The sequence below is a fragment of the Amphiura filiformis genome, chromosome 20 (assembly GCF_039555335.1).
Source record: "Amphiura filiformis chromosome 20, Afil_fr2py, whole genome shotgun sequence".
Classification (NCBI taxonomy): domain Eukaryota; kingdom Metazoa; phylum Echinodermata; class Ophiuroidea; order Amphilepidida; family Amphiuridae; genus Amphiura; species Amphiura filiformis.
In genome coordinates this window covers 32591017-32615810 of record NC_092647.1, presented here as the reverse complement: position 1 = coordinate 32615810, position 24794 = coordinate 32591017, and the positions used below count along the sequence as shown (strand labels likewise).

The following is a 24794-nucleotide window of genomic DNA, read 5'->3' as shown; positions in this document are numbered from 1 at the left end:
GAAATTTTGACCTTTGACCTCTGTTAACTCTGTGCGCCAACGAAATCCCAAAAAATTTTGCTGAAAAATGAAACTTGCCATGGAGGTCTTTAATTTCAAACTTGTTCGGACTTGGGATCTTGATGGCGCAGCCCGTTATGATGCTTTGAAGTTTGCACGAGGGCGCTTTTCATCAAATCATTGATTTGTTGATTTTGTGCGCCATCAAGATCCCAATTTTTTTCTTGGTTTTTGTAATGTAACCATTTGGTACTTTAAAAAATGCAAAATGCAGGTTGGGATGATGATGGGCACGATGTTATGCACTCCAAAGTTTACCATTTGCAAGTAAGGCTCAGAGAGGTGAAATTTCAAGAATTTTTAAAGCTGAACGAGGGCGCTGTGCACCTCATATTTTACATGTGAGTTGTTGGTGCTAATATGTACCAAAATTATTTTTTAGAGAAAATTCTATTTTTTTTTGTATCACAACCCCCCTGATTTGGGTACATAATAAGGGAGACTGGCTCTTAACTCAAAAACCGCAAGATACCATTAGGGGTGGTGCAATAAAGATGTGTACCCCCGGGGTGGTGAATTCTCAAAATGGTCTGCCAAAAATCGCTTGCCCTCCCCCCCTTTGGCCGTGCCAAAAATCTTTGCCCCCCTTTCGACGTGCCAAAAACCTTTGTCCCCCCTTTCGATGGCCAAAAAATCTTTGCCCCCCCCCATATACATGCAAGATATTTCGGAACCTGAATTTAAAACCTTAACTGTCTTAGCATTATTTGCGAGCGCAGCGAGCAGGAAATGTTGCATATTTTAACGTGTTCCTAACGTTTTCCTACAACGTTTTTTGCCCCTTTCGACCTGCCAAAAATTGCTTGACCCACCCTTTCGACCTGCCAAAAAATGCTTGCCCCCCCCCCTTTTGGCCTGCCAAAAATCTGGCGCCCCCTATAATTCGCCACCAGGGGGTGCACATAATTATTGCACCACTCCATATAGAATATGAATACGATTTACTTGATCATACGATATAAGATCAATTATAATTATTAATCTGAAGAAGTGCACTGCCGTGGTTTTGGATAATATGGTTAAAACTGAAAAAACATGACTTCTGCGGCGTTCTGCCATTCCACTCGCCTTAAGGTCATACTGGAATTTCATTGTGTTCATAACAATATATGATCATACAACTGTAAAAAATGACACCACGGTCAACTGACGTACATTACGTGGCTTTGGCATATACAGTAATATTTGTTGATTTTGCTTGCATACAAGGCTTGGTAATGTATACAAGGAACACGTAAGTACTAAATACTACAATAACAAAATTAATTTCTTGTCGGCTAACTATAATATTAAATTTTTTTTAACCATGTTTAATCTGAGTTAAAGTCAATTGTCTGGGCACGGGACAGTTGCTGTGTGACCTGGTCTAAGCCACACACACACCCACCCCACCCACATTATGTTTATATGAGGTACTATAGTAATAACTAATGCGACATATAAACCAACAGAAAAGTGTACAGATTTTGTAGATTTTATTTGGACTCTTGATGATTCGTCAACTGATAATTTACGGGCTATTCAAACAACGCAATAATTATATGTGGTGTTGAGTTTTCTCATATAATTATTTTTATGAAGGTCAAAACAGTTATAATATTATTTTCATTAGTACAGTTATATCGGGCTAAATACAACCACTGCCTAACCAACCAGATAGAAGACTTAGTATTACACCATGGATAATAGGTAAGAATATTATATTTTGATAAATTGTATTATTATTATTATTATTATTATTATTATTATTATTATTAGTAGTAGTAGTAGTATTATTATTAGTAGTAGTATTATTATTATTATTATTATTATTATTATTACTAGAGCTATATACCCGTATGCGTAAATGATAATTAAGCTCAATATGCCCGTATGTATAACAACAACATAGCCTGAACCCATATGACCTTTGACCTCTGTTTGTTATATTAATATTTTCACACACTTAGATTAATCAAAACATGATTTTAATAAAAGGAAGAAGGGTCAAATTCCATCTAAACTGTTTTCATCTTCATAATGTTTTCATCTTACATCTACGTGAAGTAATATATGATGTGGCACCTGTACATGCTAGTTCCGTAAGCATATGTTATTAATAGCTACAGAATGAGTTATTGTGTTTTAATTATCTATTAATAGCACGCACAAGTAGAAGCATCATCTTCATAATGTTTTCATCTTACATATACGTGAAATAATATATGATGTGGCACCGGTACATGCTAGTTCCGTAAGCAGATGTTATTAGTAGCTACAGAAATGAATTTGTTATTGTGTTAATTATCTATTAATTGCACGTCGAACAAGTAGAAGCATGCAATAATGTTAACAAGAAAGTTTATTGTAGTGAAAAGCAGCTTTCATGGATAAACAAAACTACACCCAATATTAATTTGCGAACGAAAGGCCCAACTCCATGTAGTTGGTCCTTTCTTCCATGAAAACCAAAAATGTGCTTGGAAGCTTTTGGAGAGCGAATTTGGGCCCTTCTTTCACACACAAGGAAAAACAGTCTGATGACCAAAAAAGTGGAGTCATTCTTCCACTTAAGCATTCAGTTTTCAATTTAATGTAACGATTTCACGTGGTCTAATTGCTCCGTTTCTATGAGGTATTATATTCATAGATCATAGTCAAAGGTCATTAGGGTCGCTACCAGTTGACTAAAACAAACGACAGTCTTCGTGGTCATAAGAACACATTGTCCTGTAAGTTTATTTCGGACTCAAAGGTCATTTAGGGGCCACTTCCGTTATAAATGCAAATACCTTCAAAAGTTGTATTTGCCTGGAAAAACAGCAGAGTGAAGATAAGTTCAGACATGAATTGTTGTTACTCAATGTATATGTGTTATTTGTGTGTTTTTTGTTTTGGATCAAAGTTCTTTAAGGGGTCACGTCCGGTCCGAGATGAAATACCTTGCCTCTTCTGCCACAAATAACATAACACACTACACAGTGACGTCACTTACACACATGCATCGACTTTAGCCAGGTCTATTGTATGGGGTGGGCCGGCGGTCGTTAAGGGGTTACCACGGCGGTGTTCGTGGTCTTATACAACATCTATGTCTAGTTCCCTTAGTCATTAGCAAAATGGCCAAGGGCCACAGCCGCTCATGTTCTTCTTTCTTTCTTCTGTCAATCACATAATAAACCATCGTAGTCACATACTTTGAGCTATTTTAAGCTTAGTTGGTCTCTCGGACCATTATGTGGTGCCACAAATGTCACGTGATCAACTCGGGGTTAAAGGTCATCCAAAGATCAGTATGGCCAAAAAATGCGATTTCAACTTAAAATGCTACTCCTACAAATTACATAGGACAATGACGTCACATGCACATATGCATCGGCTATAACCACTGTCTATAATTATGGTGTACACAGAATTGATGTCAAATACCTTAAAAATGCTACGGCTTCCGCAACTTACATAGTACAATGATGACACTTGGTCAATTATTATAGTACTATTGGTGGCACAAATATTTTGTGAACAACTCGAGGTCAAAGGTCACTATGGCTAAAACATTTCTGTTTGTTTTATTTCGATTCTAATCTGGCACCCATAGTGGGTAGGAGAACATGAAAACTAATATGAGATACTGTATTAGGATCTCGGACAATATTGTTCAAGGTTCAAAGACAATAATGTTATCTCAAGGACAATATTGTTCAAGGTTGCGCCGCAGGCTTACAAAGAGACAATATTGTTCAAGGTTGCGCCGCAGGCTTACAAAGAACAATAGCAATCAAGCTTAAACTTTAAATTAGCACCCGATAGAGGGCAGGGCCTGAAGAATGAGGGAAATTATGGGGTAATATTTAACGGAATAAACTGCATAATCATATTATTTAGATTTATTCCGTTAAAAATCTTATTTTAACTTATCAAATTACTAGTTTTTATATTCTATGGTGTCAAATATTTAATATGTGATCCTGTCTTCTGGAGTACAAGAGTAGACTCTCGCATGATACTTAATATGTGATCCTAATACAGTATCTCATATTAGTTTTCATGTTCTCCTACCCACTATGGGTGAATCTGGGACACTCAATCAGTTGATAACACAATAATCATGATAATAATCATTTGTTCTTCCCTTCATTACATATTTGGTTTTACACTGGAAGTGACCTCCTAATGACCTTTGACAGTTTGACCCCAAATTTCAAGGTCACGTCTGGACTTCGTGGTCTTTTCCTCCTTCTTCTTCTTCTTCCTGTCGCATCTCCTTCATTATTTGACCGATTATGATATAAAATTGGATGGTTTGAACCCAATACTACAAATTAATTGTTCGAGCTGTGAGTTGGACGAGACGTAGTCGAGTCCAATATTTTAATACTCATAGCGAGATCAATTAATTTACATCCAGGGGTTCTCGCCTGACCCGTGGCAGGCGAGAATTCTACCACTGAACCACGAGAACATTTGAACTAATACGGGAATTTTAAAAATGATATATTCAAGTCAAATAATTGCAGTCATGATAAATACAAAGTCACACGTAGCAGTATACAAATTATAATGAGGCGATTTACAGGGGTGAAACCCCTTATTCCCAAAACGCCGTCTGATAGCGAATGATCCGACCCTTTTCCCAAATGTTTGTTAGATGTTTATGTAGCTCCTATATATCTGAGTGGGTCCCCCAGGGGCAAATAATAATAGTTTAAACAATGGTGTGACGTCACGGCTTCTTTATTTTTTTAATTAGCCCTCAAACTCTTAAATAACAGTCCATTCCAAGAATGAACGGCAGAAATTCATACTTTAATAATCTATCTTCCTGTATAACCGGTTATTTGGGATAATTACCGTCCCGTTTTATTATATATTTTTGAAATTAACTTTTTAAACCCATTAGGGTTGACAATTGGCATCCTTTTGAAAATCTTCTTTTGTTTTATTTTATTTTATTTTCAAAAGGGATGCCAATTGTCAACCTAACTGTGTTTTTGTTAAAAAATAATTTTCAAAAATATATAATAATGTGTTGCTATTTGATGACAAAATCAGCGGGCCAAATACAGGTACCAAGGAAAAAATATGGCAGGGCTCACCGATTTGGAGATTTGCTGGCTAGCGCCTATTGGCCGTTGCCGGCGGGGTGGAATAGCGTCCAGGGTTCATACCCAACATTTATGACGCTTCGCAGCTCTTCTTAACTTCCTAAGTCTAAGATTAGAAATCGATGGTAACTTTCAATGCATTGCCACATAGTCATACATTTAATTAAGTACCGGTAAAATTATTTATGATCGATAGGGCTGCCTACTGAACAAGGACCCTTCGTAAAGTTACGACTATGGTATTCGCAGAGTGAAATGGATCGGCCCCGGATATAAAACAAACTAAAGTGCAGGCTTCAACATAATTTGGACCAACCATATCACATGACACGTTCATCTCATGCATGATCATCATGTTGTAAGCTTATTATCTTCAATTTCCATCCAAAACCCTAACGTGTTTGTGCTAATCGCAAACCCTGTCAAGCCTGTCGAGTCTTCTAGTAGTCATGGTAGTTCGAAAAAACCCATTGAGAGGTAGGAAATTCTCAGGTTTTGTCAGGAAATTGAATAATTTCCCATATCAAAATATAATAGGTATCGAGATAGTCTCTGATAATAATACCGGAATAGTACCCGCTACCTAGTGGGATATTAGTATCGGTATAGTATCCGGATATGTTTCACATGCAAATTTTTTGTCCATATATGGATATATAGTATCGGGATAGTATCCGATACTGTTACTGGGAGACACTGATAAATATTGTTATTCTAATTAGTCATGTGACATGGATTGGCGCCAGCTGAAAGCGGGTACTATTCCGATACTATAGTATCAGATACTAGTATCGGAATAGTACCCGCTAGCAGATCACTATACCGATACTAGTACCCAACTAGTATCTGCTAGCAGATACTTTCGGATAGCTCCAGAATACCTACCGGATACTATCCCGTATAGATGATTCCGCAAGTAATCCCGTCGCATCTATTCATACATAGTCCTTTTGTTCGCAAGTATACATCAATGCATAGATACCGCGTGTAGTTAATCCGATTATGATGTCACTTCAACAACGAATAGACCATGCTGTGTGTTTTGTCGAAGGGAACTGTATTGTGTTATTCTTTTGTCTACCTGTGTTTTCGCGGAAGGTGTAAAACGGGCGATGGAATGCAGTTTAAAATTTACGCCAAGGCCGAATCATTTTACATTTTGGGTGCATTGTAGCCGACGGCTGCCCAACTAAAGGCTGCTAGTCAGGTGTAGGAATGCGTGGATTTGGATTCGTCTATGGGGACTAAGATTCTGAAAACATAATAATGACCAAACTTGGGCAATTAAGATTCACTACCCCACACTTTACATTTGATATTACCCATTTGCGGCCAAACGTCACGCATGAGTAATTTAAAATTACAGCATGAGTCCACATGTTATTAAACATGCATTCCGCTATCGCTGGGTATATTACATACAGCGAATAGTTTTATGTTGAAAATCAATCTACAATCAAGCTATCGCTCGACAAAATCCGAAATAATGTTTTTATACAACTTGCTATATTATAGATCTACTTTCAGAACATACAATAGACCTACACCAGCAGCTGCGGATATCTACATCGGTTCTAACACAGGTCCTGGTTCTAAGAAGAGAAGACCATGGGGATTATTAATCCTGATCGGCTTTGTATGTGTCATCGTTGCAATATTCCAAATCGGGGTAGTGGATAAATATATCACCGGACATCCTGTTAGTCTTCACAATGTTCAAGCAAAAGAAGTACGGATATATATAAATTGGTATATTTACATATTTATCACTCGATCAAATATGCGGCAAATTAATGTGGCTACAAAATCAGCAAAAGGAAAGATTATAAACGTTACTTTTTAATGCTAGTATAAGATAATTAAACTAGACAAATATTTTAGCATGGTTTCTCGCAAGCAAGTGAACAAAAGTACCGTTTCCTATTCTACTCAAGGTATTTCAATTTTTACTTTTCATATTTCAGTCGTGGTCTCATCTGATAATTCATGGAGCTGGGGATAAACAAATCGAAAACGCTAAGCCAGCGGTAAGTTTATGCAGTTAAATAATACATGTACATTGCCACATGTACCATGTATCTTTACCCAAGTGTAACTAAAAATAATTATGAAAAGCTGTTATGTTCCATGTTCCATGCATTTACTTCACTTACCTTTCCCCTTCTTATACATCATGTGGTGTCGACGGAAAATATGAAGAGTTTAATTGCAAAACTGCTTACATCCATTTTTGACTTTTTGAGAAAAACACGTTTTTTAACTGTGCAATAATTAGGCCTACTTGTTCGATTTGATTCATTTTGGTTTTGAACAAAGTGTTGATGGAAGGAAACCGAAAGAATAAGTTTGGTACAAATTTTTTGCCTTCTTATTTATTTTATTATTACTTTTATATCATGCCTTTTATGGATGTAAGCAGTTTTGCAATGAAACCCTATTTCTAAAAAACATCTTTAAAGTCATAGTTGAGCCTATCTGTTGGTATGGTATTATGTATCTTGATTAATGCTTTCAAAATCAAAAAGAAAAATCAAAATATCTCATTTACTTCTTTAATTATGATTTTTTAATTAAATTCGTCAAAATGCCATTTTCGGCCATTTTTTGAGTATTTCTGAAGTAACATCTTTTGTTAATCAAAATTAATTTTTTCAAATATGGTGACTCGAAAACAGTTAATTTTCGTTTTGAAAGTTAAAGACCATTGAATGCTGCCGTAAAACATCAAAACAGTAATACAACAATAATTTTTCGGAGATTTTATAGCCGTTATAAGTCCGAATTTCCGGAAATTCCCGAAGATTTCCAAAAGGGAAAATTTACGATATCTCAGGAACGGAAGGTGGTATGAAAGTCAAACAAGCACCAAAATGTGTATTTTTATCGGCACTAGAACTTAACATCAACTTCAACTCTTCATATAACTTTCTCTCTTGCGCAAATGTGGCTCAGCCCCGCTGCTCAGTAAGTGTAGCTTTTATGATAATACCGTAAAACCTCGTCTACAAGCATAGTGTTTTTTATGAAAGCCAAAATAATTAATTCGAGACTCACGTAAATATGCCAATAAAATAGATTGGTCTTAAAATAATTCTAGTTTGTATATACTTGGATCCGTAATTTATTTGCTCAAACTCCAATGGCGCCTGGATTAATGTAGCTTTCATCAGAAGCACTCTACATGCTTATAGACCAGGTTTTACGGTTCTCCTAGCAGGATGTTCAACATAATTGGCACATTCAGTCGTTCTGGTTACTAAGGTAAAACCTTTAGCAAATTCAAAGTTCAAGATGACCGCCATTTTTCAAGATGTCCGCCTATAAATGTTAAATCTCAATGTTACAAGGGATCAAATGGTCACACAAGAAGCAAAAGTTGCAGTCACCTCCTTTAAATCGTTTATTTGATAAACGTTGGGTAATTCTTAATCCAACGTGGCTGACATTTTTCAAGATGGTGACATCACTTAATGACAAATCTTAATTTTTCAAAGGATCAAATGGTCACGGTCACACAAGTATAAACAAATAGCAGTTAGTCTCCATAATGTCTGGTTAATTCAATAATTCTGTCGCGGCTCGATTTCTGCAATTCCATCTTGACTGGTATCACTGCTGATCAACGAATTCAAAATTGTGCGGCCCGTCTTATTGTCAAAAAAAGAAAGCATGAGTATATTAGGGGCTGTGCAATAATTATGAGCCCGGGGGGGTTAAAATTTCCAAACGGCTCGCCAAAAAACGCTTGCCCCCCGTCGGCCTGCCAAAAATCGCTTGCCTCCCATCCCCCCTCTCGGCCGGCCAAAAATTCTTTGCCACCCCCCCCCCATCTTGCGCATGCCAAATTTTTGGGATCCCAATTTACAAACCTTTAATGGTCTATAATTGGGAGCGCAGCGAGCAGGAAAATTTGCCTATTTAAGCGTTTCTGTAGTGTTTTCCTAAGCCTTTTAGAGCGTTTTATTAAAAAGGCGCCCCATGAATGTGTGCCAAAAATTGCTTGCCCCCCCCCTTTTGGCTCGGCAAAAATTTCCTGCCCCTCCAATTTTACCCTCCCCCCAGGGCTCATAATTATTGCATATCCCCTTACACCAATCCCCATCGAGCTTCACTGGCTGCAAATTGTGCAATTTCTTAAATTATTACATTACTTTTTACCGTATGACAAAACAGGCGAAAATAGTAACTTTTTGCACAGGAATTGCAATTTAAAGATAATTGACCATTGCTCATTCTAGTGACTCTAGTATATGGACAATATAAGTGTGCTTTTTCATTTAATGACATAAAATTTGAAAAATATTGTAAGGAATACTTGAGGTTTCGACTTTTAAAACATATATTTTGGTCAAAAAGTGTGCTTTGATAGGTAGTTTTCAACATATTTTCAACATTCGCCTTGCTATTACATTGAATATTGTGTTATCTGTTGACCTAGTGACTAAAAGTGTTTTCAGGGAGAAGTGTTAGCTTTTGTTTGATATAAAAAATTCTGATTGGATGAAGGGAACACTTGAGGTGTCGACAAAAACCAATCAAAGAGGCCCATTTTGCTATGCACTCAACCGTGTAGTGTAATCAAAGACTGTGGTGGAGACATTCGCTGTTTGTTGTTCTCTGCTTGGAAGTTCTTGGGACGAAAATGTTTGCTCATGTGTATCGAGGTGGAAACTATGCGCATGATAGTTTATAATAGAATCGTTTTTGTATAGAAACCTTTCCATATGTAATTTTTTTAAAGATATTTCGATTTATACCGGAGGTGACCCCTTAATGATCTTTGACCCCAAATCTGTGTACACCCATAGACACTGGATAATAACAATGCATGTGTGCAAGTGGCGTCTCTGTCCTACGTAATTTGTGGGAGAAGGTATTTAATGACCCTTGACCCCAAATAAAAAATACCACATATACATTATATAAACGTAATTAATGTGTGAACATACCATCACTCTACTATGTTTTTCTTAGCTAATAAAATGTTTTGAAGTTATTTCGATTTTTACTGGAAGTGACCCCTTAATGACCTTTGACCCCAAATATGTGTACATCACATATGACCCATATGACCCTGCGTAACCTTTGACCCCACAAGTTTCATGTGCAATGTAGGGACATGGTCAATGATGGTTGTGACCAAGTTAGGTCAAAACCTGTGTAATCATGTCAGTGCTAGAGCAAAAATGTAAAGGTCGACAGAAGAAGCAGAAGATCCTGTAAGAAAAAATACACAACCGTGACTAACGTCACGGTTGTGTAAGAAGAAGACGATCCTGTTAGAAAAAAGACACAGCCGTAGTCAACGGCAATGTAATGTTAAATGTTGCGGCAGCACAAGAATGTCACATTACTATTTGCGTGCTCCTCCGATTTGGTCATGGACATAATAACACGAACAGTATCAGAGGGTACAATAATATAATCGTTTAAGATACATTATTCTACAGTAATCGTAATTGTCTCACTATTATGTTTAGAATTCTTCAGAGAGCTCAAAGAGCACACAATGCAAGGTGCCTCGATTCGACCCCAAGACGGTTCATCCGCCATATGTTTCCTGCAAACGAGTCCAACCATTACCAGACTCATGCGACTTGGCACATAAGATCTACTTATCACAGCCGAAGCCAGTGTGTCCTGACCAACGGGAGCTTAGTATTTGCCAGTTTCAGGTAAAATCATTTCATCAATGGGACGGTTGAGATTTTAAGGGATTGGGTCTATTCAACTACTATATTCGAATTTGAAGGGTTTGTTTAAGACGCAACATTTATCAAACGTTTATAATCAGGTGCAATCGTTCCAAAGAAGCAAGACCCCAGTGGATAAAGTAGTTAAGTGCCATTTTGACGAAATTGAGTTATTGGCAGATTATTAGTCACTAGGGGTCAAACATTTTTTTCTGAAAATTTGGGTCAATTTGACCCCCTCCAAGTAGGGGTCACGTCAGGGGTCAAGTGGGATCAACATTTCAAAATGGTCCGATTTGTTTTAAATTGGTTCCAAATTACTCATTAGGGTACAAGGATTACAAAAATATATGGTTTGCCATATCTAATGTGCTTAGTTTAGTGAAGGTCAATCAGAGGTCAAACGAGGTCAAATTTTCAAGAGCATCCGATTTGCATAAATGATACACCAAACTGTTCCTCTCAATATGGGCATTTTAAAAATGTATACTTTTAACTATTATTAACTGTCAATTTGGTGAAAAATACAATTGTTTAAATCTGACCCATGGTTTTAGTGGAAAAAGTAGTCAAGTACAAAATACTTATTATTGATTATAGAAAATCAATAAATGACGAATCGTTGATTAATAGCTGCATTAAGTACAATATCCATATCAAGTCATTACAGCAAGTTTTAGACCAAAATAACTAAGTTTGTGGTCAATAGAAAGAATTCATAACTTTAAACCAATTTTTCTCAAAACTGTTATTTTGGCACTTAACTACTTTATCCACTAAGGTCTTTAATTTAACCTTGTTAACCGAATATCAAAATGATCAACACAAGCCTAAACGCATACCACGACATGTGTTTACCAATGGACACTACAACAAACGTAAACACAGTCATGTCATTCCACAAGCAAGGACGTCAATTCAGCTGGACGGGGGACAACTGTGCAGAAGGTTCCTTTTCCAGTAAGGGAGTGTTCATAAATCCTTTGATGATGGGGGCTGGTGGAAAATATTGGGGGGGGGGGGGGGTCAAACAAGTTTGGGTCATAAAAAGGGGATTAAAAAATTCAGTCGATTAAGGTGGGTAACCTGATTGACAGCCTCATCCCCCTCACTTTACCCCATGAAAATGTAGATGTTGGTATCAGGTAAAAGCTCACATTTTTCTCATTAACATATTGAAATTAGGCGTTCCAAATCGGTATATTTCCGAAGAAATCGTCAAAAAAACTGTTGAATTAGTCTTAAATGTGGTATACCACGTTTGAGATTAATTTGACAGTTTTTTATGATATCTTCGGGAATACACTGATTTGGAACTTCTAATTTCAATGTATTAAAGGAGTGTTTCGTGATCATAGCATACTCTTTTTATGACATTTTTCAGTACATATCCACGCAAAAAGCCTATTCCCAAAATTTCAGTTGATTCCGATTTTGCGTTTGCGAGTTATGCATGATTATGTGTATTTACTGCTCCATAGACAATGCGTTGTAATTTCGTTCTGGTGCACCAGAACGAAATTCAAATTTCACGATATCTTTGCAAAACGAATTAATCTGCAAGAAATATTTTGTACATAAACATTATGTAGCCAGAGGTTTCCAGTGATATAAAAATCTCAACTTTGTTTGAGAAAAGTGGGGGGATGAGGCTGTGGATCACGAAATGCCCCTTTAATGAGAAAAATATGATCTCTCATTTGATATCAATTTAGTACACGAATGTCATTAATAAAAACACTTCAGACTATATTACATGTATCATAAATATCACGCTGTATAAATGTCATTAATTCCATAAGGAATTAGTCCCATTTACATGAAACATTTACGTGTTCTTTTTGCATGCATGCCTGAAAGGGACGACCTTTTATATTATACGTCAATTTTAAAGAATTCCATTTTCCAAATTTACAGGTCAACTTCATTTACTAGAGGGTAAAAGTCTGAAGTAAAATGTACGAGAAGGCATGCACATTCCAATTTTTTTTTAAATTGAACGTTAAATATTCATTTGTGCACTTTCAAGTTTCAAATCAAAAAAATGTGCGAACTTTACAATTTGGGTATAACACTATGACTCCTAACGGTAATTTTTAGTTAATGACGTATAGTTTTGGTTTCTTTTTTAGGAATGAAGGGAGGGGGGGGTCAAAATATTTTAGAACATAAAAGGGGATAAAAAATCCAAATTTTTGATGTCCGAGGTTCCAACTTTTCCCCCCCCCCCCCACCAACAAAGTATTTATGAACACTTCCGGAGTAGTAATGTCAGTATCCATCTGGTCACGTGAGTATTAAATAAGGCGGCTTTAAGCCTAAGCTTGCTGTTTTGGCTACTTTAATGACAGAGTCACAGTTAATTGAGTACTCGAACCATGCATTTAGGTATGTGCTTAGGTGTGCTGCACGTGCTTGAGCGGTTTTTAAATGGTGGGCCACAATATCAAAATGCCCACTCCCACTATTTTGCCAACTTCAATCAAAACATCACAAGCACAATCGTTTGATTAAAATAAGCACAACACTATAGTATTAGAACATATTTAGAGGTGTGTTCTGCAATAACCAACAATTAGTGTTTAAAAATATGCACAAATGGCTTCAAGTGGGGCCTAATTTTAAGGTACAAATCTGACTTCTGAGGGACGCATACCCTCGGACACGTACACCCTTACGTCTCGTAAGTCTAGACCACAAGCGGGCAAGGGCGGAAAAATTCTAACTCTCAGGGACACATTCCTTCAGACACACACACCGTCGTGCACGCGTGACGTGGGGTGCTCACACGCCGAACTCCACTTTAACACAAATTAATATGTGTCCCTAGATTTCAAAAAGGATTTGCGACCATGTCCGCAAGATCTACTAAGTATAGTGCTTCTTGTCCCCTTACAAACTACACTGCTCGAATGTTGGGCATGGTTTTACTATATCCAACGTTGAGCCAATATTTGAATGTTATCATCAACTTTTGGATACTATTTAATGTGATTTAAATGTTGAGCACTTCTTACACAATTGCTCGGACTCAACTGTTGGGTCATGTTTAGGTCTATTTTATAATCAAACCTTTACTTTGTGTGTACAAAACATTAATTATGTTAAGATTTATTTTTTCAATAAATTTAAAAACACACTTGGGTCGACAATTGTCATCTGTTTTGATATGAGTGAAATAAGGCATCGTCGCCTTTTCGGAACTCAAAATGTCAGTTAAAAAGTTAAAGTTTTGGAAATACGTGTAATTAAACCTACAAAACATATCTAACCAACATTCTAGCAGTCTATACATGATTTTCTGCATATTAAATTATTATCATTATTACTCAATTTGCTTGCAGAACAACAACACTTATCACGGAATTCAATGTTCCGACAGCATGTGTGAATCATCCATATCGCTAGGTGCCATAAACCCACAAGACGGAACTCTATCATGGAGTATATTTACCGACATCAATGACTTGGAAAACACCATCCTTGATTTTCTCAACAAGAACTCGAGCAATGGTAACTATGGATTCTGCTATCTGAAGTGTACACTTAAAGACAAGAAACTTGGCAGTCAGTTGCTTCTTATACCACAATACTTTACCCAGAACACATGTAAAGATAAAACCTGTTGCGATGCAATAACCATCAACGTCATATGGTTGGATTCAACATCGCATAGTCATTTCTTTAGATCTTTGCCAAAATCGATTACTGCATTAAGAAATGCTAAGGAAAATAAGCTTGCCCACGTGTTTAATTATAATCTGATGCAAACAATGGCAGGACGCACTTTTGCAAATACTATGATGTTTACATTAGGAAACCATCGGGCTAGGACTGGTATCGGTAAATTATTTAAGTTGTTTCAAAACGGTGGATACCATGTGACATGGATAGATGATCTCTGCTGGACAGAACGGATACAAGCAAAGCGGGTTGTAGGTATGCCTAGATTTCTTGGTATAAAAAAAGAAGAGAGCACCGTTTCTAAGTCTTGGAAAACACTACATAAAGTATTGAAATCGAAAGGTGTTGACCAAATAGGATTATCTGCAGCTAATTGTGAGATATGGAAAAGCAACAGACTTGAACATCCTTTCGGAGAAGATCCAAAACCGATATGCTACAATGGAAAATATCAAGTTGACTACATGCTTTCATATATGGAATCGCTACAGAATCAATTATCAAATGGTACTTGTAAAGGACCATTTTTAAATTATTTAGAACTTAACGTATGCCATGAACCTAGTGGGCGCCGATGTCAAACTTTAGATGAAAGTCTTGCTAAGTTTATTAACTTCCTTAACAAACAAAGCAATACATTTACTTTCATATTTGGAGATCATGGATTAGCATATGGACCATTTTTAAAGACAACGGCTGAAGCCAAAGTTGAATTGGCTCACCCGATTTCTTTCATTCATGTTTCAAATGACTTAGAAGAAAAACTGGGAAAAGACAAAATGGAATCTTTGAGGTTAAACCAGGACAGGCTGATTGATATCGTAGACTTGAGACAAACCCTGCTAACCTTTTCACCCGATAATGATAAGTCTATTTTTCGACTTGACAAGAAATACGACACACACCCCAATGGACTGTTTCATCCCATTGATCCAAAGAGATCTTGCAGGACTTTGGGTATTGATTTAGAAAGTAAGAAGTGCATCTGTGAAGAGGGTCGCAAGAGCCATAAGATGTCGAATGAAACCATAGTGAAAGTGATAGCAGATTTTGCTTTGGGACATATCAACAACATCATCCAAGACCAATTTGTTGCTGCGAACGAAGAAAGAACATCTGGATTTGGTTCGTGCGAACGACTAGTTGGAACATGGGTTGGCAACGTGGTCGAATCTTATCACCAAGTAAGTAGACAGATATGATGCATTTAAGGGATTGGACACAAAAGGTGACATTTCCATCCCAGTTTTCCGCTTTATTTCTGTAGTATTAAAACTCGCAACTTAAACAATAAGGGCTAGAATAAACTTTGGAAGGGTAAGTACTGTATCATTATAACAGGCCTGACACCAATTTAAACATTTGTGGTGATGTTCCAAGTTCAGGCTCTTTTTTCCAGATGGCCTCAAAATTCCCTTTTCCCCGCGATTGCCGGGGAAAGGTGATATGTTATTGAAATGGAGATACATGGACATATTGTGGATAATTAATGCCTTTTACATACTTTTAAGGTCACTTGTGGCTATCCCGATTTTTTAAAACATCATTTTTAACTATCTAAAAACAATATTATATCCATAATATTTTAGGGACCGATCACAAACACTTGTTAGGGGGAGGGGCCTGATGCAAAGGGGGGTGGGGGCTTAAGAGGCCTAAGAGGGGGGCCTGAAAAAATTGACCACAAATGTTCCCGGGAAAATAAAGTTTATATGCTTTTCTATGGGGTTGACCCATAATTTTCATGTCAAAAAAAGGGGAGGGGGTTGAAACTTTGATATCTGAAGGGGAGGGGGGGGGGCTCGAAAATGTTTCGTGATGAATTATTTTTGCATCAGATCCCCAACAAGTGTTTGTGAATGGTCTCTTACTGAAGCTAAAACGTAAGCAGATGGGCACATTTAACACTATAACAACAATTGCAGGCGTAGGCACACTAAAAATGGGTTATTGTCGGATAAAGCGCTATTACAATAAATGAAATTTTTGGCATTAGTTTCCCTGACAAAAACAAAATGCTTTTCTTACCCCTTTAAAATTTAAAATGCGTACTTGGATACAGCATATTTATAGTCTTTCTTAAGGGCTGGGGTATGAACGTTTGGACAGTATTTATTTTGGGACATTAGAGCACATCAGACATATCGAATTGCATTCTGAATACGAAGAAAGTCATTCTGATATCAAATAATTTAGATTTTTGAAATTCGCAATTTAATACACATTTTATGGCAAATCATTAAAATTGATATTTTTGATATTTAACAGTACTTGAAGTAAACTTTATAAATCTGATGATTTATACTTAAAGTGTATGTAGGTGGGATGAAAAGCCGACGATCAATTGAAAATTTTGACCTTTTGTATTGAAGATATGGATTTTTGTTCCCAAAACACCAAAAAAAATTAGGTCTTTTTGGGAAAAAAAATCCATATCTTCAATATGAAAGGTCAAAATTTTCAATTGACCGTAGGCTTTTCCTCCCTGCTACATACACTTTAAGAATATATCATTAGATTTATATAATTTACTTCGAGGAATGTTATATATCAAAATTTGAAAAATATCAAATTTTTATAATTTGTCATAAAATTTGTATTATATTGTAATTTTCAAAAAATGAAAATTATTTGATATCAGAAAGACATGCTTCGTATTCAGAATGCAATTCGATAGGTCTGAGGTGCTCTCATGTCCCACAAAAAATACTGTCGAAACGCAATAAACGCTCATTTTAGATCCCTTAATTCGCCGTAGAAGTAGTAATATAACAGGATTAATTACTATAGCAATGGGTTTACACTATTCTTTGATGTATTGCCCTGCACTATCAAATAACAGGGATAAAGACCTGGATCGTAATCGTATAAAATGTTCATATCATGCTGAGTACTCGAACCTGCAATAGTAGTGTCTTTGCAATGCATTTCAGTCAATCTTGAAATGCGTATTTTGTGCGATACGTCGTTATCATAGATATCCTACCCTTACCATAATCCTTTGCAACATGATGTATCACCTCATTTCATCAAATGACACTCTTATTACCTTGTACAGCTTCCCTTTGTTTTCATTTTGTTAATAGACTAGCTGAACATGGGTTGATAATTAAGAAATAAACATATTTTGCAAGATCTGGATGTGCTCTGTTCATTGTGGTAGGAAATGAAAGAAATGCATTGTTATGAGAAGTGTAAGATATCTTCTTTGCGCCGTTATCATGTCTGACGATATTTTGCAATATTTGTTTAATGAATGTTTAAAATACATATTCAGCTAACATGATTACTATCAAATATAATTTTTTCTGATAGGATACTACGGTAATAGAAATGGATCTGCACCTACCAGCAAAGCCACATGCTCCAGAAGCGGACGATGTTTTCTCAGCAGTTGTAGAAGTAACGTCAAACTCACAAGATGGTCCGTCACTGCAACTCGTCCACTATGAACGGACATCTGTATATGCCGTGTATGAACAATGCCGTGATAAGGGGGTCGAGGCTAAATTATGTATTTGCTCGCCATCCAATCGGTCTACTCCAATTAGGCAATGGCATATACAGCCTCCCGTAGTGTTTGGTACAGTAACTGAAGTAATTAGTCTGAATGAACATGTTTTTATTTATGAAAGAAGGTCACTTTATGGTATTATTCTAGAAGTATCTTGTGAGCAGCCGAATGGAGTATTCGAGATAGCGCTTGTTATTGTTAACTCATTGAATGTTGTATCTTCTACTACATCACATCAACAAACAATAACCATAAAGTATCAGAGAATATATTTCCTTAATGCGTTTTACCAACTAGATCCTTCAAACAAATGGATATTAGAATACGATGTGCAATTCAGACAAATATTTTAGACAGACGCAACCTGTATACAATATACCGTAAAACCCCGTCTACAAGCATATAGAGTACTTCTGATGAAAGCTACATTTATCCAGGCGCCATTATGGAGTTTGAGCAAATAAGTTGCGGATCCAAGCATATACAAACAAGTATTATTTTAAGACCAATCTATTTATTGGTATATTTACGCTTGCTTCGAATTAATTTAGCTTTCATAAAAAACACTATATATGCTTGTAGACGGGGTTTTACGGTATTAGCAGAATGAAATGCCCAATATTGACAGGGAGGTAAATAAGGATAAGTCATTCATCTATTCATATTCATTCATATTTTATTTCCATAAAAATCATTACATTACATTACATCAAAAAATATACAAACACGATACATATGGAGGAAAAGTTAGCCTTTCCCTAAAATCAAATGAAATTAGCAAAAAAAAAAAAAAAAAAAAAGAAGGAACTTTACCAAACATAACCAAAAGACAAGACAAGTAAAATAAGGTTGTTTTTTTTAATTCATTGCGGAAATGTTTGACCGATTTTGAAGCTTTCACATTTTTATCTAAAGAATTCCAAAGAATGGAACGTATGGTGTGATCAGAAAACACTTATTTTTGGTTAAATTTAGGTCATTTACATATCTTGTCTTGCAGTCATGTATGTCAAAACGTTTAGTAAAATTATTATCAAATGAACAGGGCAGCTCATTTATGGAGTAGATACGTTATAATTGGCAAACAATGGCGTTGTGTGATCTCTATAGTGACCGTTTGCCACAGTTCTTATAGCCCATTTTTGAATTCTTCATTAACAATATTAATATGGCGTTCTACGTTTACAAAATAGTGGTATCATCTGCAAAAAGGACGAATTCGAGTACTTTGGATACATAAGTTATATCATTGACATAGAGTAAAAATAGAAGTGGACCCAGGATTGATCCTTGTGTAACACCACATATAATATCGCGTGATTCTGTTTTATAAGAGTTATAATAAACATATTGTTTTCTGTTGCTTACATAGTTTCTGACACAATACCACGAAAGCCATAGTGTTCTAATTTATGTAAGATTATGTTATGATCGATTGTATCAAAGGCTTTTGACAAGTTCAGAAAAAATTCAATAGTCGTTTCGTTTCTTTCAACTACTGCAGTAACTTTGTCTACCATTTGCTCTATAGCCATAAAAGGTCGAATGTTTTGACCGAAAGCCAAATTGTTTGGTGTTAAGGATTTGCTTATTTTCAATGTAATCCGTACATCTGTTAAAGATTAATTTTTGAAACTGGACGATAGTTGACTGGGTGGCCAATTTAATTACTTTTTGCCCTCAAATTAGGCAATAATTTTCTGGGTGGGCAGTTGTATTTAATGGTATCCAGGCGCGTGAATTTTCCAAAATGTAGATTTTTTTTTGCGAGGAAATCGGCGTGAATGTAAAAAATGAATTTACCCCTATAAATAGACCCAGTTTTAGTACTAGTTTTGATAATATTGGGTGGGCATTTTTAGACAATGGGCAAGTTGAACTTACTGGGTGGGCAAACTATAAATTAACAGGGTGGGTAAATGTTAATTACCGCCCTGAGTTGTGACACAGTTTCCTTGTTGCCTTTGGGCACGTTGCTTTATCACCTTATAGGATGAAATAATTTCTTGACAAGCTAAGTTTTAAGCAAAAGACGTATCTTCAACGATATCAATTATTATAAACAATGGATGCACGTGTCTGGATGAAGACACACTCTAAATGCTTAATTGAGATATATCCTCCAGCAAAAAGTTTTGTTATACCAGCAGACATGTAAAAGTCGAGGATGGAGATCATTGATGATCTAGTGTGACCGTGAAGTTGCGTACTAAAATGGCAATTTTTTATATAGATAGAGCAGGGTATGCTCATTACGTTTCACTACCTAAAGAAGATTGATCAAAATAATATTGAATTCCCTCATGAGGTTGGTATCTGTCAATGAATTGACCAGATCACCAGGTTGTTATTATAGCTAGAAACAGTATAATTTTATGACAAAGATGGGTCAATGAGTTCCATAAATATGACCTTGTGTGGTATTTAGTACCCAGTAAATAAGTTTTGCCTGAGGCAATTTATAGGTAAATGTTGATCTCTTACTATAAGAGTTATTACCGTCGATGTTGTTGAAAAAAGAGGTGAGACATGATCAAATCCGTTCAGGCAGTGAAACCTAATGTGTTTTTGATTCCGTCGGGAATCAGCCCGGTGAGGCAGCCATGAGGGCACCCTTGGGCACCCTTGGGCAAATTGAGTTAAATCAAGTTACAAGATAACACGTTGTTCCACTGGTCTGGTTCCAAGGAATTAAAAAAAGTCAATGGTAGTGTTTTCTGCAGGATCAATGTGATTTATGTCAAGAAATGCTCCAATTTGAATACAAAATAGTATCACATTATTATCTTATTATTCTAAAATTATGGGTCCAAATTCAACAACCCTATACACCCTATAGCGTAATGTAACATTGACAGTTCATAACATGAAATTTAGACTCCGCAGATATGGCAAACAATACATTTTACGTTTCCTTTTGTCAAGACTTAGGGACCGTTCACAAACACTTGTTGGGGGCCTGATGCAAAAGGGGGGCTGAATATTTTGACCCTCCTAAGGGGGGGCTGAAAAAAATGACCACAAATTTTCCTCGAAAAATTGAGTTTATATGTTTTTCTATGGGGTTGACCCATAATTTTCATGTCAAAAAGCGATGTAGTATAAATTTCATTACGCTACAGACTACTTGAACAATAAGTCCTTTTTTACCAACGATTAGCTGAAAAAAGTAGTAGTGACTCATTTAGCCATGCCATGAATTGGTCGTTTCGCCCACACCCCCCCCCCACCCCCACGGCACTTGTCCCCCCCCCCCCCAACCAGAGTTGTAAGCTCGAGTCGTGTGACTTGGACTCAAGGTACGACTCGAGTCACGCTTTTTTGAGAACGTTTGCAAACTGACTTGACTCACCAGCACGTGCCCACTTGCCCCCCAACCAGAGTTGTAACCTCGAGTCGTGTGACTTGGACTCAAGTTTACGACTCCAGTCACACTTTTTTAGACCGACTTGCAACTTTAGCAAACTGACTTGACTTACTTGTGACTTAGACAAAATGACTTGCACTTGGACGAAAATGACTTGTTATCAACAAACGTCTGAGGTTACGGGCCCAAACTGCATGTGGCTCACGGTTTGTTATGAACAACAGAAACCGGCTGTGAAGGAGGCTACATAGCGATGTTGTTGGAGTGACATTCAATTTCGAAAAAACCACAACCGGCCATGGAATTTAATTTTAAGTTTGTCAGTATATAAACGGTAAATCAAGTAAGTTTCTTCCGCTCTGAATACTTAGAAACGGTTGTTTGATTCCACTGACTATTTGCGATCGAATTTTACATAACACCAGTGACAGAAATCATCAACAAAAATCTAATCAGGGACTTGTTTTCACTCGACCGTGAGTCGCATCATCAACCGGAAGTGACGTGGCACGGACCGACAGAATTAACAATTACATCATGAATTATTCGCTGGCGGGCATCGATCGTGTCTGGCATATCCTGAGCTGAAAATAGGTAAGTATTGTACTAAAATATCGCCCTCTTTGGGCGTGAGAAGTAAGAGTATGTCGAGTTAAGGGCGCATTACACCAACTCACTGCGGGAAAGGTGCAATGGTGATGAGTTCCGGTTAAAAGTATATGGCTACTGGAGACAATGTGGTGTTCATAGGGACCATGTTCTTCGTGAGGTTGGCATGTTCTGATTTAATTGAAAGATGCTAACCTATTAATGACTATGAAAATATATATGAAATTATACAAATTGATTTCACAAGAAAAGTATGTATGTTTTTAATAAATCTTTTAAGACTAGTTTGACAAGAAATGTTTTGCCAGAAATTGCGTTTTGTGTCAAAAGTCCATGGTATTTTAAAACAAATTAATTCATTAAAAATTTCAAAAGTCTCCAGATTTTAACTTAACATGTTTTTATGGTCATATATATATGTCACCTTCACTTCACAGTAATTTTACAGAAATCTTACTATTTTCATTGCCAAAAAGAAAATTCCGAATTTAAATTTAAAGTAAATCTTGTGGACTTAACTCGGTTTGGAAATAAAGCTCTTCATTATATCTAAGCCAAATTAGACCAAGGAAGTATTTGCCGAAACGTGTAGGGAGGGGATTTAACATTTGACACTGTGTCCCCATCCCAATATGTGGAGTTAACATGTCCCCCTGCCCCCTCCCCCTGGAATTGACGCCCATGGCAAAATGAGTATGAATGGTCTGGTTATAACAATTAGATGCGCTCTAGTAAAATAAAAACGTAGTTTATAATAATCACGTATATCGGCTGACTTTCTAGCTCAATACAAGACGGAATGTCATGGGTTTGCGCTGCTAATAGTATCACCCCCTGAATGCATCACTGCATATTATCAGAGTGTGTATATAGGCAGCAAAATACCCACTTTGATTTTAACACTGTCATTTCATTTGAAAGACAAGACTGCGAAATAACGGAAATCTGCATTTTGCCTATAAGGTATGTTATTTTCCACGTTTTATCAAGCTTAGAAGACCTAGTAATATGTTTGTATTATATTGTGGACGCTGTTTGTAAAAAAATGTTTGTGTGATCCAGTATACGAGCGAGTCTCTTACTTCCACCAAGATAATAATATATGTAAGGGTGGGGGGGGGTGTAGGGGTGTGTATGTATGTATGTATGTATGTATGTGTAGCTCATTCATTACTCAAGAACTCTGAACTAACTAATCACCTGCACATGAAGGATTCTGTATTTGAGGCTGAGAGAGCTGAATTGCTGAAGCAAATTCAGGAACTAAGTCGTACACAGAAGGTTTCCGTATGTCATGTTGAGACCCAAACAGCTAGTTACCGCGATGCTGTTGTTTGTGGTACACCTAGTGAAACATTGCTTTCCCCTCAGTCAACCAGCCAAGCTCAGCTTCAGCTATCCCTAAGGCTCCTGCTCCAGCTACATGTAGGATCCCATTTTCTGCTACATGTAAATCAACACCTGTCACCACCCACAACAGATTTTCTATGCTAAGTGATGAACATGAAGTAACCCCTGGTAGTGATACATCAGTATATGTTCCTCCAGTGAAAGCAAAGGTGAAATCTTCCCGGCCAGCGCGTACTTCTACACCTCAACCTCATACTGACAAAGCATCTACGAAGTCATCACAGGCTGCTCTCTCAAAGCCGAAGATTCTAATATTTGGTGACTCCATTTCCAAGAGGATAGATAGTGAACGACTTTCACGTAGTGCCAAAGTCATCAATCACAGCGAAAGTGGTCGTCATATTGAACAAGTTTGCAATGATATTTCTGTGAACAAGAGTTCTGATGCTGAATCTATCATCATACATGTTGGTACCAACAATCTTCAAAGAGACTCTATTGAAACTATAATTGACAAATATAACACCATGTGTGAGCGCGTGAAATCTGAAATGCCCAAGTGTTCGGTTGCTATTTCATCAATCATCCAAAGGACAGATAAACCTCACCTCAAACCTAAGTTGGATGCTGTGAATGATAAATTACATAATATATGTACTCAGAATAACTGGACATTCGTAGATAATACTGCAATTCAGGACTTGGGGAATGACAAACTTCATCCTAATGCACGCGGTATACGCTTTCTTGCCAAAAACTATCAGGATTTTTTGAGAAAGGCGCATCCCTCCCTTTTTCGGCAGGGTCGGAAATCGTATCAACAACAAACTGTACCACAAATTCACACCCCGGTGAAAACTGCAGGTCTGCTGGGAAATGCCCCAACATACCGCGAAACTTCGAGTCTGTAACACAGAGGAAGTATCCTACAGCCTGAAGTCTTGCAAAGTTGATCTAAAATCAAACTCTAAAACACCTACATGTAATGATAAAGTTAATGAAAATAATATTAATGATGTTCTTGTGAATGCAAGTTTATGTACTTTTCATGATACATGTTCTCATAATTATGATATGACTCTTCTTAACACAAATTGTTCTAGTTCTGGTAATGATAAAAATGTTCATAACATAACTTTAGATGCCAATTTGTCAACTACTGATGATCATAATATCACTGAAAATATTTCAAATAATGGTGATACAGATTTGAGTTCTCAATCCCATCATCCTGTCTCAACTATCACTGTTAATAACCATGCAGTTTCAAGTGCTACTAACAATTCATCTCAACAAACCACTCCATCTATTCAATCTCCATCAATAACTATTGACCATTGTACTAATACTATAATTGACAAAGGGTCTGAGCAGGTAAAGTTTACTTGTACTGATGACAAACATGTTTCTTGTCATCAAACAAATAATGTTAT

At 36.7% G+C, this 24794-nt stretch overlaps 2 protein-coding genes across 4 annotated transcripts in view; both read left to right on the top strand.

The window, feature by feature from the left end:
- The first annotated feature begins 1123 nt into the window (after positions 1 to 1123).
- On the top strand, positions 1124 to 19419 carry LOC140142600 (uncharacterized). 3 transcript variants are annotated; one of them, XM_072164596.1, is made up of 7 exons: positions 1124 to 1294; positions 1673 to 1749; positions 6660 to 6843; positions 7109 to 7171; positions 10625 to 10819; positions 14182 to 15705; positions 17837 to 19419. In XM_072164596.1, the coding sequence occupies exons 2-7, from the start codon at positions 1739 to 1741 to the stop codon at positions 18386 to 18388; spliced, it is 2529 nt and encodes an 842-aa protein (XP_072020697.1). In that variant the 5' UTR covers positions 1124 to 1294; positions 1673 to 1738; the 3' UTR covers positions 18389 to 19419. The 3 variants fall into 3 exon arrangements, with proteins under 3 accessions (XP_072020697.1, XP_072020696.1, XP_072020695.1); XM_072164595.1 differs by having other exon boundaries at positions 1125 to 1294; positions 1678 to 1749; positions 6660 to 6873; XM_072164594.1 differs by having other exon boundaries at positions 1125 to 1294; positions 6660 to 6873.
- Positions 19420 to 22879: 3460 nt separating this feature from the next.
- The window catches only part of LOC140142594 (beta-1,4-galactosyltransferase 5-like), a 46306-nt gene continuing 44391 nt past the window's right edge, over positions 22880 to 24794 (top strand). Inside the window, exon 1 of the mRNA XM_072164590.1 lies at positions 22880 to 22974. The gene's annotated coding sequence lies outside the window, so the exon portion shown is untranslated. The remainder of the gene's footprint in view (positions 22975 to 24794) is intronic.

Excerpts from the sequence above, each read along its gene's own strand:
- LOC140142600 (XM_072164595.1), top strand. Across the intron at positions 10,820-14,181 it reads TTAGTATTTGCCAGTTTCAG|AACAACAACACTTATCACGG; the intron begins GTAAAATCATTT and ends ATTTGCTTGCAG. Across the intron at positions 15,706-17,836 it reads TGGTCGAATCTTATCACCAA|GATACTACGGTAATAGAAAT; the intron begins GTAAGTAGACAG and ends TTTTTCTGATAG.